The sequence below is a fragment of the Nothobranchius furzeri genome, chromosome 19 (assembly GCF_043380555.1).
Source record: "Nothobranchius furzeri strain GRZ-AD chromosome 19, NfurGRZ-RIMD1, whole genome shotgun sequence".
Taxonomy (NCBI): Eukaryota; Metazoa; Chordata; class Actinopteri; order Cyprinodontiformes; family Nothobranchiidae; genus Nothobranchius; species Nothobranchius furzeri.
This window is the reverse complement of record NC_091759.1, coordinates 9,478,075-9,491,980: the sequence shown is the minus strand read 5'-3', so window position 1 is coordinate 9,491,980 and position 13,906 is coordinate 9,478,075. Positions and strand designations below refer to the sequence as shown.

General features: G+C 38.2%; 1 protein-coding gene across 2 annotated transcripts in view; it reads left to right on the top strand.

The window, feature by feature from the left end:
• npr1a (natriuretic peptide receptor 1a) overlaps positions 1 to 13,906 on the top strand; it is a 51,913-nt gene that overhangs the window by 27,862 nt on the left and 10,145 nt on the right. For both annotated transcript variants that reach the window (XM_015973425.3, XM_054745030.2), the window contains exons 8-9: positions 10,454 to 10,538; positions 13,500 to 13,620. In XM_015973425.3, coding sequence (XP_015828911.1) covers positions 10,454 to 10,538; positions 13,500 to 13,620 — 206 coding nt within the window. The remainder of the gene's footprint in view (positions 1 to 10,453; positions 10,539 to 13,499; positions 13,621 to 13,906) is intronic.

Genomic DNA, 13,906 nt, shown 5'->3' with positions numbered 1-13,906 from the left:
GTATGGATCGCATGCAACTCCATATGAGGGCGAAAAACCCTAATTATCATATGTTTATAGGGAAAATTCCCCCATGTCCCCCCATTTGTCATATCTCAATTTTGGGGCGAACACCTGTTGGCATAGAGTGTGCATGCCTAGGACATCAATGATCAACAAAAAATAAAACAAAACAAACAAAAAATCATAAAAATGAACTGGTGAAGGGATGGTTACATAAATCACTGAACATTCTCACACTCTAACAACATCTTCTTCATCATGAGAGTCATCACTATCATCAGAGAGTTCCCCTCCCAAATAGATTTTAGGATTGGCTAGTAACAAGGGCATCTGGATAATTGGGTCAGCAGGTGGAGGGTGTAAAATATTACCCTTGTAAAATAAATGAGGGTGTTAAATAGAACCCTTGTAGAATGTTCATAGGGTGGTTACTTCTTCCCCCTGTTGAGGTCCCTTCACTGGCTCCAGGCAGCTGCAGGGGGTGATGATGTCAAGATTCTCGTCCTGCAGGATGTGGTGGCAGCTTGGCATGCTACTGTAGTCAGCTACTTCTCTTCCTGGTTTTTTGGATCCTTTCTCTGGTTAGTCAGATGTCAGCTGCTTCTCTTCCAGGTTAGGCTCCTCCCGTCCAGCCGGACAGCGTGTGACGTCCTCTCCGTGATCCTGTATGGCTCAGTCCACCTCGGTTCCGTCCACTTCCTTTTGGTGACTTTTAGCAGGACCCAGACGCCTGGCACCGAAGACGAAGCCTCTTCGTGTGTGTAGTTTTGGTCCAATGAAGGCTTTCTCGGCTTGTGCAGTCCTTGATCTCGGCAGATAGTTGGTAGGAAGATTCACACTCCGGCCGGACCAGAAGTTCCCCGGACCGATCGCCTAGGGATTAAAGGTTATGCACAAAAATGTCCTAGCTCTTACTGACCCTAGCCTCTGATACCTTCAACATCAGACACATACAGTTACGAACAGCAAGCGCAATTAAAGGTACAGTGACATCACGACATGGACACACACAGACACACAAACACATACACATGCACATACACACACAGAGAGAGGGAGAGAGTAAGAATGTGTGTGGGAGAAAGAAATGAGTGGGATCCACTTCGCCACCAGCATCTCCACCTGTGTCACAGAGAAAAATTACAAAGAAATTAAAACACAAAGCAAACAACAATAATTCAATGAGTATAAATGATCAAACTAAAACATACAACCATGCATGGGTTTTATAACAGTTCCGGCAACACTGGAGAGGAAGCCTTGTATAATGAATTCTTAAGATGTCCTTCATCAATTAGAGGTTATAGCCAAATTGTTTCAGGATCCTGAATTTGAATTGGTCAATTTACTCAGAATAGCCCAATGGCTTTGTTGATGTTTCTCAAGGCTCAGCCACGCCCATATAGATAAATAAACAAACAAACAAGACAAACACAGTCAAACACACGGTCCATACACGTCTCTGTGCCCTCACACACCAAGCAAATGTCAGACTGAAGCGAAAGTGTGAAATACTTAACCTAACGCTAAATCAGTGGAAAGAAAAAAATAAGACCTAAAGCGTGTGATCAAATTAATCCAACAAAACTTCCCATAACTGCTGTTCTAAACTCATGTTGCGGTGTGATCTCTCCAATTAGAAATTAGGACAATCACTTTACTATCAATTCAACCAAAAAGTTTCAGGTTGTCCCTTACCTAAACTACCTGTCTTTCTTACCTTCTTTCTTTCTTTCTTTCTTTTTTAGGAACACTACTCGCACAAGAAATCCTAAGAATTAATTCACTACTTAAGGTTAATTCATAAATAACAAAACTGCAGTTACAGGTTTGTTTGTGCATAGTATTGGTAATCAGCAGTTTTTTTCCTTATCTCCTCATCTAGAAGTGTTTCTGTGCTACTTCTCCATCTATAACACAAGTTAGTATCATCCTTAAAGCATCTGAAATTAAGCTGCATTGCTAAATCAATAACGTGATTTGTGCTAAGAAATACTCCCCTATCCTCTTCCTTTTTCCAGTGGCACTGAATGACAGATTTTAGATCAATTTAACTTTTTATCACTATTACGTTTCATTTAATTAATTTTGCTTTTTCTCTCTTATTTTTGTCTATTTATTTATTTATGTTATTTACTTATTTATCATGCCATCCTGTGATGATAATCTTAAAGACTTTTTAGCCAATTGTCGTCAAAAAGGCCAATTAAAATATTATGTTAAAGATTTCACAAGATAAAAATGTGAACATAATTTTTATCGAATGAGGGGTACCATTATTCAATATTTTTGTAACACTATTTTCTACCTCACTATTGTCTCGGATGAGATGTTCCATGAATCATTTAGTCAGCTGGATGCCAAATTATTCATTTAATGTTTATTTTTTATGCAATGAATGGAATGGGATGGAACGTTACTATAAACTGTCCGAAAATTTGCGCATGTTTGCTCGAAGGAGAGAACTGTTGAAGCCTAAAGCGTTCTCCTAGACTTATAAATAGACACCGTTTCCTTAACTAATGAAGATAAGTGATGACGCTGATGTATTCCGTTTTGAAAAGAAAATAAGGCTTTACTGCATGTCCGCTGCAGCTGAGAATCCTAAAACAATAAAGATTATATTGACGTCCAATGGTGAGTTGGGCTGAAATCCAGGTTACTAATCCTATTATTTATTTATTTATTGATATTATTAGTATCTTTTTTTAGGCTAACTTTCTCAGTTAACTATGTTCTACAGTAGTTTAGTAAATTTTCCACAGTTCTGACATTTCATCAATTCAACTGGTTGTTGCCAAAAAGCCTTGTTCATTACCTGACTGCAGCAAGCACTCTTTTACTGGGTGTAACCATAGGAAACAGTCTCTTTTGAGCCTCTCTTTGTAAGTCCAGGATGACCACCGTCATTGATTGAAGTTCACATGTTAGCACACATGCTCCCCCTTTTGTACTTTGTTTCATCAGCAGCAGGGCAAATAAGTTTCTGCCTCTTTGTCCATCTTGTAGTGCTCCCCGTCTTGATGTTATGAGTCACAGTTTTTGGTGAGGGCTTCCAGGTTCTCTTTGTATAGAAGTCAGACCCAAACATTCTTTGCAGCTGGTTGTGACAGGCCCACCCAGTAAAGTTCATGCCCGCCACAATGCACAGCAAACGTTTTCCTTAAATATGTTGATTGAGTTGAAAGGACAGAACTTTCTCTTTTACAAATCAAAATCAACGAAGGTTTCTAATATTTAGTCGACTTTATTGACTCAAAAATAAATCTGAACTACTTCCTATGCACAATTTGTTCTGAATCATCAAATCAGTTCTACACAGGTTTTAAACATTAAGCACAATCTATCCCAAATGCAAGATCCCTCCTTTCATTTTTTATTTATCTATTTTATTTTGGGAAAATAACTACCAGTTTTTAACTCAAAACAGCCTAGTACAGTTTCTAGCCAGGTTACAGGAAATAATACTTAGTTTATCTGTTTTTTTCATTATTCAGCATCTCAAAATCCAGCCATTAACGTTAATGGTTCTTAAAGTTGAGGTAAGACAATTATTGGATTTTGTTTTATAGCAAGATTTAACAAATATTTTATTTCCTGACTGATTATTTGTTAATTTTATGGTTTTCATAAAGATGATCCTGAGAGGTTCAGAGCTGCTTTTCGCAGTACCCTGTGCTATTTTTAGACTGCGGGACTCCTGTGTGTAAAAGTGGGTGGAGTCAGGTCCCCAGGCTGAAACTCCAGTCATTCTCACTAAATCTGTCCGAGAGGAAGGATCTCCTGAATACCCTAACCAGAAGCCTTAAGGTACGTCCAAAACACCGAAAAATATCCTTTCTAAAGTCACAAATTGCTTAAAACTGCATGTTACACAGGAAAACTGTGAGAGCGAGGGAGTCCAGCTGACTCCACGGCCCATAATCAGACAAAATACTTCCTTTATAACCACGACCATACAACTTTTGTATTTTAAAGGATTTTCTTGTCCTCACACTAACGATAAATTCTTTTTCTATTGTTTCCACAGTCTCTCGAACTAAATAACCGTCTAGTAAAAACATGGACCGCACCCTGTTTCTCAAGCAGCTGCTCCCTCTATTAAAAACTGAGTCATTCAGAAGATCCAGCGAAAGCAGCTCATGCAAGAAGACACACATTCACTCATTCACAAGGCACAGAGACATTCTTTGTTTGTCACAGTCTCTTTTTATTATTATTATTATTTTTTTAAGGTAAGTCAGTTCGTCACTTATTTATTCTCTCTCTATATATATATAATATTTTAAGCACAGAATTTATTTAACACTGCACTGGTTATTTTCAGAATTTAATGCTTACTATGCTTTTAAGCAGGCCTTATGTAACATTAGAGCAAATCCAATTGCAATTTTTTTTGAGAGCGCTCTGAGGAATAGTTTATATATTTATTTTCTGCAGATCTGTTTTGATTTTACTGTTTAGCAGCTATATGACTATATTTCTAAAATAAAGCTGTCATTTACATCCTTACTTGCGTTTCTTGGTGGTTTTTTCCCTTTTTTCATCTCCAGGTCACTTAACCCCCAGATCGGGGTCACTCACATGCTGCCCCACACACAAATGATTATCACGCTTCTACACTACATATGTATATATATGTATACACATATACATACATACACACATACATATGCATATGTTACTTTAAAAACCTTTTATTTATTAACTTATGGTGTTCTGTTCAAAGACTGATCAGAACAGGGTTGCAGAATTTGAATTTTGCGTAGCTCCAAACATTAATTTTAGCACTGCAGTGTAATTTACATATACGAGTTGCAACTTTTTAAAGCTCTTATTATCTTATTTATTTATTTTCTGGTACCGCATCAGGCCTTCACACACACACACACACGGAGCTCCCAAAACTCTGCTCTGCATTCTGCACTCTCCTAGTGCTGCACTTTCAATCCAGAGCCGTAAGCAGCCTCTTGCTGCGCCTCACACACACAGGCTGAACTCAGCTTACACACACAGTGAAGCTTGTCTACAGCTGTGCCTTTTTTTCTCTCGATTCTGCAGCCTTCACTTCCCAAATCTTTCTCCAGTTACCTCTACTGTTAACATCTACCCCTTTTTTCTTCATCGCCTCTTCCGCTGACTTTCTCAATAAAACCTTATTTCTCGTGGCTTCAACTGGGCTGCTTGTCATATTTAAACATTGCTCATTTTATGCAAAAACAGCCAAAAGCACGCAGAAATAGCCAAAAGCACTGCTCTCTTCACACAGAAGCAGTCAAAACATTTATCATCTTATGCAAAAACAGTTACCTCAGAACATTTTTCTCATCTCATGCAAAAGGTCCTTGACCTTAAAAATCCAGGGAGCTCTCTTTTAGCCTCCCCTTCCCTTAACACAAAAAACCAGGTCCTTGACCTTAAAATCCAGGGAGCTCTCTTTTAGCCTCCCCTTCCCTTAACACAAAAAAACCAGGTCCTTGACCTGTGGACTTTTAGGGTTCCCACACCTATGGATCCAGCCAAGCTTTATATAACCTCGTTATATATTCTATCCGCTCGTCAGCAAATAGTGTGGTCAGCCACGACCTGGAAATGGAACTTTAGGGCTACTCTATTAGCCCTGGGTCACCATCCCTTCATCTGTACTATTTCCTTTTCTCATTTACTCATTAAACCATTAGAAAAATCCTCATTTCATTTCACCATTAAACCATTACAAAAAATCTCTTATTCTTTCTGCACTTGTCTCCACTTTCTTCTCCAACTATTATTTTAGGACCTCAGCTACTATGATTCTGGACACAAAGGCTTTGGATAAATCCAATGAGCAGATTTTAGATAATAGGCTCTGCTCACCTTGTTTTCCACCGCGGTGTTCTGTGCCAAGATCGTTCGCTGGGTCGGTTGGTCAAATTGTCCTCCAAAAACTCCTTTTTCTTCAAAAAGAAAAAATCCTGTTCGTGACGCCAAATTTGTTGGTCTCTCTTCCGTTAGACCAAGCACGGGTACGGAGTAGATGGAGTTAAACACCTTTTAAGTTGACAGAACGAGGAGACAAATGATCAGAAGTCCATTCACTGTTTCACCGCTCATGAGGGGGAGAGCCTCTGCAACATACAGCCGGTCCCGCGACCTGCTCCCGTCAGTTGCTTCGGACAGACTCTCGCCGTTCTACTGAAAACGGCTGATTTTTATTGAGGATTACAGGAATGTTACATACGCAGTTTGCCATGTACATACGTCAATGATCATGACAGGTGAAAATAACAGCCTTGTTAGCGGACAGTTTCCTTGAGATTACCAGGAACATCCTGATATATTCATGACAGGAGAAGATACATTCACTGGTACCGAGAGGCACTGAGTGGAGATGGAATGTGCACACTCCTTTCTCTGGTGCAGGAGAAGATACACAGCTATTAATCTTTGTGTGAAGGCCTTGAGTATCTGAGCGAGTTTCCATAGCATAGAATAATAAAATGAGCTTATAAGGTAAATATATATATATATTGCCTCGTTAGGCAGGATCTAACATGTCACAAGAACTTGTAATTCTTAAGATAAGCAGAAACATCCTTGGTAACCTGGTACAAGAAGAGACTGCAATGTCTCACTCCCTTTTGGAGTTCCTGCAGCTGTTTTAAGAGCTTGTGCAGGACAGTATAACATGATCCCATAAAAAGAGTAGCATGTAAGAATGAATAATAAAAGAGCTTATATGAGAGTTACATATATTTTCAGGGTTCAACTTTCATTTTGGAACAATTTTTCAAGAGCATGCAGGAGGACTGACCCATCTTAAACCTTTGTCAGCTGTGCTGAAGAGAAAGGTACAGAACCAAATTATTTAATTAATTAGCTGCGCGTTCTCCTGTCCTCTGTCCTCCGGGCCACACACACACACACACACACGGAGCTGACTGTCTCAGCTGTTATTTTCATTAAGGAGTGTGCATGTACAGCATGCGCGCCTCGTGCACGAGCCTACTATTGAAGCTGCCGTTACGCTTTTGGCCTGAGGGGGCAATCGCGAGCATAAAAATTCAAAACTCCGTAAAGTCCCTTTAACTTCATTTCCTGTTTTATTTTGTAAGAATGAATCCTGTCTACATTCCTTAATAGGGAGCCTCAAGCTTGGTTTATGCTTGACGCATTCAATTTCCGCTTGGTGATGCGGCTCGCGGATGGAACTCGCTTCACAATTTGCAGTGTTTATGGTTCGTGCGACTCGTCTCTGCGGTGAGCCAGTATTCTCCCAAACTGAACAGGGCAGCATGGAGCTCTACAGCATGCAACCAACACTCCACCATAGTAGAAGTAGAAATTACTGTTTACAACATGGCATTTCAGCATTTTTAACAGCGTCCTCGTCTTTTCCGACAGTGCGAGCTATTTCTCTCCAAGAATTATTAACAACATGTTGATCACGGTGATCTCTGAGAGCTGAATCATACAAATGTCTGTATTTACGAACCTCTGCCATACTAGTTCTTGCCGGTCTGCCATGTTTTTCCGTGTCCGTCCGTCCGTCCGCGTGGTTAGAAATTTTCCGAGGTGCGTGTTGCGGAAATTCTGGGCCGTGCGGAGGCGCGGTGGAGGGTCGTGGTTGTTAAAATGACGCAACTTTTCCGCGAGAAGCCGTGCGGACCACGCGGACGCGTCAAGCATAAACCAACCTTAAGTCTCCTCCCTTTCTGGCTGGCTCATGGGTCCCCGGAAGAACGAATAATTGAATGCAAGTCAACGGGGCTAAAAACGCTATTTTCTAATCCGCTTTGCCTTACGCCCTGGAGAAATTTAATCAGTTTCCCTCTGGGATTAATAAAGTATTTTTGGATTTGAATTTGAATTGAATTGAATCACACTTATGTTTGTAGCAGTTAATGAACTACATATTTAGGAATTAAAGGCTGTTGCTATTCAGCTTATGTTTTAATTCCTAAGAGATCAAACATATTGACGAATGAAATTATATGCACATATATGTGTGTGTGTGTGTGTGTGTGTGTGTGTGCGTATAATTTCATTCGTCAATATGTTTGATCTCTTAGGAATTAAAACATAAGCTATACATATATATATATATATATATATATATATATATATATATATATATATATATATATATATATATATATATATATATAATGGATAGAAATTCATACACCAACTTGCTTGGTCTATGTTTAATCAAAATATTAATATTTAATCTTAAATATTTAATTTAATGGCAAAGTTATTTGTTAATTCAGAAGATCTAAAGATCTTTGTTCGTTCAGTGATCAATATACACCCACTCTTTGTTTATTTCAATGAAGAGTCAAGTTTAAAAAGTTAAGAATTTTATTACTAAACAATTTAAAACGTGACAATTTAAAAGACAATTTATAAAAGCTTTGGTATTAAAAACAACCTCTGTGTTGGATGGATCTAAGATGAAGTGTGTTTTCTTGCTGGTGAATGCAATGTTCTCAGAATGTGTATCTTGAGAGAAGACGCGTTCTGGGTAGAAAGAATTTGGTTTGCAGATAAACTAAAGTTGTTCTTATTAAAGAGCATTCGGACTCAATCTGTCGGAAGTGTCTACCTCACCCAGCTAGGAGACCCCCTTTTGGATCCGAGATGTCAGGAGGAGATGATGACCCCAAGTACGAGGTGGGTAGAAGAACTTTAGTGAGTCGGTCCTGAGATGTCTCTGGGTCACAACGACTGATGAAACTGGTTGCGTCTTAAAAATAATAACTCAGAAGGAGTTTGTGTCAGCTTTGTTCTGCAGGTTTCGTTTGTTGTGTCGTAGCAATTCTGCCAGCGTGACAGAGATCGCTTGTTGGTTAAAGAGCATGTGGGTGGCCTTCCCAACTTTTCTAGAACTCACTCGCTAAATGCCAAGAGTTCTGTTTTATAAGATGGGCATTTCCTGGTCCACGAATCAGGTTTTGACATGTAGAAATTTTAACATACCTCAGAAGCCCGCCTTCCCAAGATAGAAAGCTCTGGTGTTATGGAAAAAGACATGTGAGTGCAGTTAACCTTAACCTGATTTACTGTGTCCTGTATGAGTGTGTATAAGTGCACATGATCTTCTTGACACTGTTAAACATTACTGATTATCATAAATAATTATTATTAACCAAAGAATAATAATTATTTTCAGTAATTAAACACTGTTAAAATGAACCATGATGATTATTTATGAACATTGTAATAGACAGTGAAAAGAGTTTATTAAAAATGATTATTTTAAATCTTGAAGTGTCCTTCGTCTTGCGGATGGAACAGCAGTCAGAAAAAGTCAGTCAGATTAAAGGGGTGGTAGACCGACATTCAGTCTCCTGTGAAAGAAACACTGTAGATTGTCGTAGCAGCCAGGATCAAGGTGACCCAGGCTGTGTCTCTGACCTGAGGGTCAAGAATCAGGCCATTCAGTGATGCTACATGTAGTACTGCAATTTAAATGAAAAATAATGTTGGGTGTTTCGACCACACCAGTCACATACTTTGAGATTTATTAGCTTGTAAACGTTCATAATTAGCATGACTACTAACTAGAAATCGGCACATCACATATGTGCCACATAATCTCCTCTCCCCAAAGTAGTTGCTACTTACCAAATGACCAGATTTATGGTGGTTCTTTCCTCCTGTGGGAAGTTTGCTGAACTTACAGCCCTTTTCCCTCAGTTTTCTCTGTGTCTGGTTCGATGACCTCACTTTCGTGAAGCACATTTGTAGTCCTGGACTTATTTTCATACAAAACCTAAGATAGCGTTCCCCTCCCGTTGGAAAATAAGTGCTTTCTTTGTATCAAAATGCGTCTTTAAAATTCACAGACATCATATATGAAATCCTTGGCACGTAACAAGCGGAAATAGAAAATTAGCGTTTCAGCCCCATTGACTTGCATTCATTTTTTTTGTTCTTCTGGGGACCCATGATGCGGAAGTGACTTAGGCTCCCTATTGGTTCCTGTGCTTTTTTAGGTTCCACACCTGTGTTCCATTCTACTGATTCTATCCCAGTTCTTCTTCATTCTGCCTATTTTTGGGTTTCTTCTAAAACAATTTTAAATCTCAATCAGAAATCACAGTTTGACACAAAAATAAGATTTCAGCATCACTAAAATGAGCTGTTAGCTGTAAACTTTCAGATGTAGGATGGAACCTCTCACTTTTTGTTTCGGTCTTATTTGGATGTGGTTTTTTTCTGTTTCTTATCTTTTAGCTCATGTTCTGATCAAGCTGCTTGTGTGTTTTTACGCCTGACGCTTAAATGACAAGCCCCCCCTCACACACCCAGTCACTTCCCCTGAGCCTCTTTTGATTTAACAACATGTGGATTTTGTCTCTAAAACAACATTCTGACAAATAACTGCTCATCACAAAGAGGCCTTTGGAGGGAACATTGTCTTCCTGTGTTGATGGGTGCTTCTTTCCTTTTCTCGCCCACATAGGCACAGTTACAATGCATCAGATGGTTGCCATAGTGATCTGCTTCGTCTTCATCATCATTGTCACCATCACCATATTTATCTACAGGTGAGAATCAACATTTGTAATTTTTTTTTTTTTTAATGAAATGTGAATAAAGAGTTGAGTGGAATTTTTAAAACATGAACTAAAATGTAAAACGATCATCTTGGTTTTTCTTTGAATTAAAGAAGAATTTAGAGTATTTTTCCTTTAGAAAATCCTTATTTTGTCATTTAACTTTTACTCTTGTTTGGTTTATTGCATGTTGCAACAGTTGTGTTCAAATTAGCTAGAAAGAAGTCAAAATCATGAGAAAAAATGCTTTCTTGCAACCGTCCTGGAGAGACGAATGGACACACTGGTTCTGAAATCTCTAGATAGAGACACAGATGCACCAACGGTGCTGAGCCAACAGGAACTGAACTCCTGCCACTTTTTACTAAAGCTTCCATGCTGTTCATTAGTTTTGCTGAGGGGTTGTTTGCACTAATCGTGCATCTTATCACCCCAAATATTTCAATTGTCACTTTAAATTTATTTATTTAGTTATTAAAGAAACTTAGATTGCTGCACAAGAGACTATTCCACAGTAAAAAAAAAAAGTATTTGTTCATTGTATACTGATAAACTTGTAAGAAAGTAAAATTTATTAGATATAACAATTAATTTAGTGAAAACTCCAAGTGCTCTAAAACATGAGGACATCTCTTGATTTATTTCCTCTTGTGTGTGTCCATCATAGTTGTTACTGTTATTTTCCTCCTTGAGGGTTGTTTCTGGTTTGAATAATTACCGCTTCTTCTCCTGATTTTCTGTGACTAGTCATTCCAGCCTGCCGCACCAGCATCTGGCACACTCCACCATCCTGTTTATTCACTTTAGACCAAATAAAAGCTGATTCATTTCTCCAGATTTATTTCTTTTATTTCTTTTATTTATTTTTTATTGCTCATGAAATTGAACCTGAGTAAATACAAACATTTAGACACATCTAAGCCCTGACAAAATGAGAGTTTGAACTAAGAGGTTAAAAGAGATGCACAAGAGCACACAGTTTTGTGTCAGTTTAAACTCTCACAGCACTTCTTTCTCTCTCCATTTTATTTGTATTTCTCTTTGCTGTCCTCTCTCCATCCCTTCTTTTTTCACATATCCTCTTCCTTTCCTTCTTTTTCTTTTTCTGTCATAAACAGAGAAATCACTGTGAGGCCCAGAATGAGAGGATGGAGGGTTAATATTTGAAAAATGAATTAAAATAAATAGTTTTTGTTCAGGAAACTAAACTCAATTGTAAGCTAATCTGCCTGTGTAAATGTTACAATATTATAAATGACAGTTTTTAAACATAATACTATGTATTGTATAGTATTTGCACCATACAGGTTCTTAAATAATATTTATATTAACGTGCTACAATAATAGATTTTATGTTTGTCACAGTTTATTAAATGATAAGCTGTATATATATATATATTTAGTTAAAGGGGTTGATGACATATAGATAAATGGAAATGGTTCAGTGCGCTGCTCTTTCTCAACACAAACAAATCCTGCTCTTGTTTATGAAATATTAATAAAGATTCAGAACAAGAACATGAAGATTTTTTTTCAGTTCTTATATGAATGTTCTCAATAAATAAAAAGTTTGAATTTTTTGTGAAAATGCAAAGTTACGAAGGATTTTGCTCCTTTCAGAAGTTGAATACTAAATATTATTTGAAATATTTAAAATTAATGTTTAAATTGTGACTTAAGAGCCTGGAAAAACATGGAGCGTGATTAAACTATTCCTAAACTATGGGTGGTCACACATGTACATTTTTGTGTTTCTACGGTGTTTGGTATCAAGGACATGTTAAAAATGTCCATATTTAAAGAAAAAATATTGTATCTTATTGTGAACTCCTTGTAGTTCAGGGTAGCTTTTGAGAAAGCGGGTCATTACAACCATTGCAGACACATTACATGACAGAAGACCAAAAGAATCATACATTTTAATGTAGAATTTAACGTTCTATAAAAGGTATATTGGCGTATGCCCAGTTGTCAAAAGTTCAGACTGCTTTAAAAGAATTATTGCGTCATGAATTGTATCATAAAATTAGAAATGAACCAAAAACTCAATGACTTCAACTGTGATATCAGCAAAAACTTTCACAGAAAGTTAAATATTTAAAGAGTCAGTAAAACTTAAAACCGCATTTACTCTGTTGTTGTTGAATTTAGGTGGTCTGGGGTTTCTACTTAAGCATAACAAACCTTGTTTCCTTTGTAAATGACTATTGTGATGGCTCTGGCAAAACTATTCATTCTGAGAAAGCTTAACACTTCATAAGCAAGACACACCCCTAAATCTGCTTGTCCCAACCCACTTCAACCAACATAAAACTGTGTTAATGCTAACTGCAGAACAACGCTAGCCTTGAAATACTGTTAACATTAGGCTCAGCTATTGCTTATGCTAGCTCAAGCTAATGCAAACGCTAGCCTCAGCTACTGCTAGCATCTTTGTTGGACGAGAAGAAAAGAATTAACATTGAAGCACTCACGACCCAGGATGCACTAGGGCACTTACATTTTGTTCGTTACAAATCTTCGCTCCACAACCCGGTGGACAGTCACTTTCCCAAACTCTCACTCGCACTCCTGGGTCATTGTGAGCCCCAACAAAGTTTTGTTTACTTTATAGAGGCTCTAAGAACAGTTTCCAATTTTAATTAAACACAGACCCTTTAAAAATGTATAAAAGTTACCATTATCAAAAGTCTGAGCTGTCATGCCGTCGCCAAGCAGACCGTTTTGATACCTGGATGACTGAAATAGTCGCAAAGTAAGCAGAGGGATTTAGGTGCAGTGTCTCTTTATGACTCTGCTCTGTAGGCAGATGCACAGATTTGTGTTTGGCCTCCATTTATGTCTCTGTCTTCATCGCCTCTCTTAGGATTTCCTCTCTTTATTTTAACCCACACGTATACACCTACTCTACAAACACACGCACACACACCTGTCCTCCTGTCTGTTGAATAGGAAGTTGAAGCTAGAGAGTGAACTGGTTGCTGAGCTGTGGAGAGTTTCCTGGGAAGACATCCAAATGAGCAACCTAGAAAAAACCATGAGAAGGACTTGCAGCAGGCTCACCATGTCTCTGGTAAATTAAATATATAATTCTTAGGTTTTTTTCTTTCCTTCTTTCTGCACACCTGGTCGTATTGTCGCATCAGAAAACTGTTTGGTAGGGTTTGTGGTTTAGTAAAGTAATTAAAGAGCAAGTCACCCCCTACCAGAGTCTAACTCCACTCCCACTTCATGTTTGAAAAATGCAACAAACGCTGTTGCCTGGCAGACCGAGAGGGCGGAGCTGCTAACAAATACACACACACAGGCTCACGACAGCATTGTGACATCATAATGTACCAGTTTACATCATAGCATAC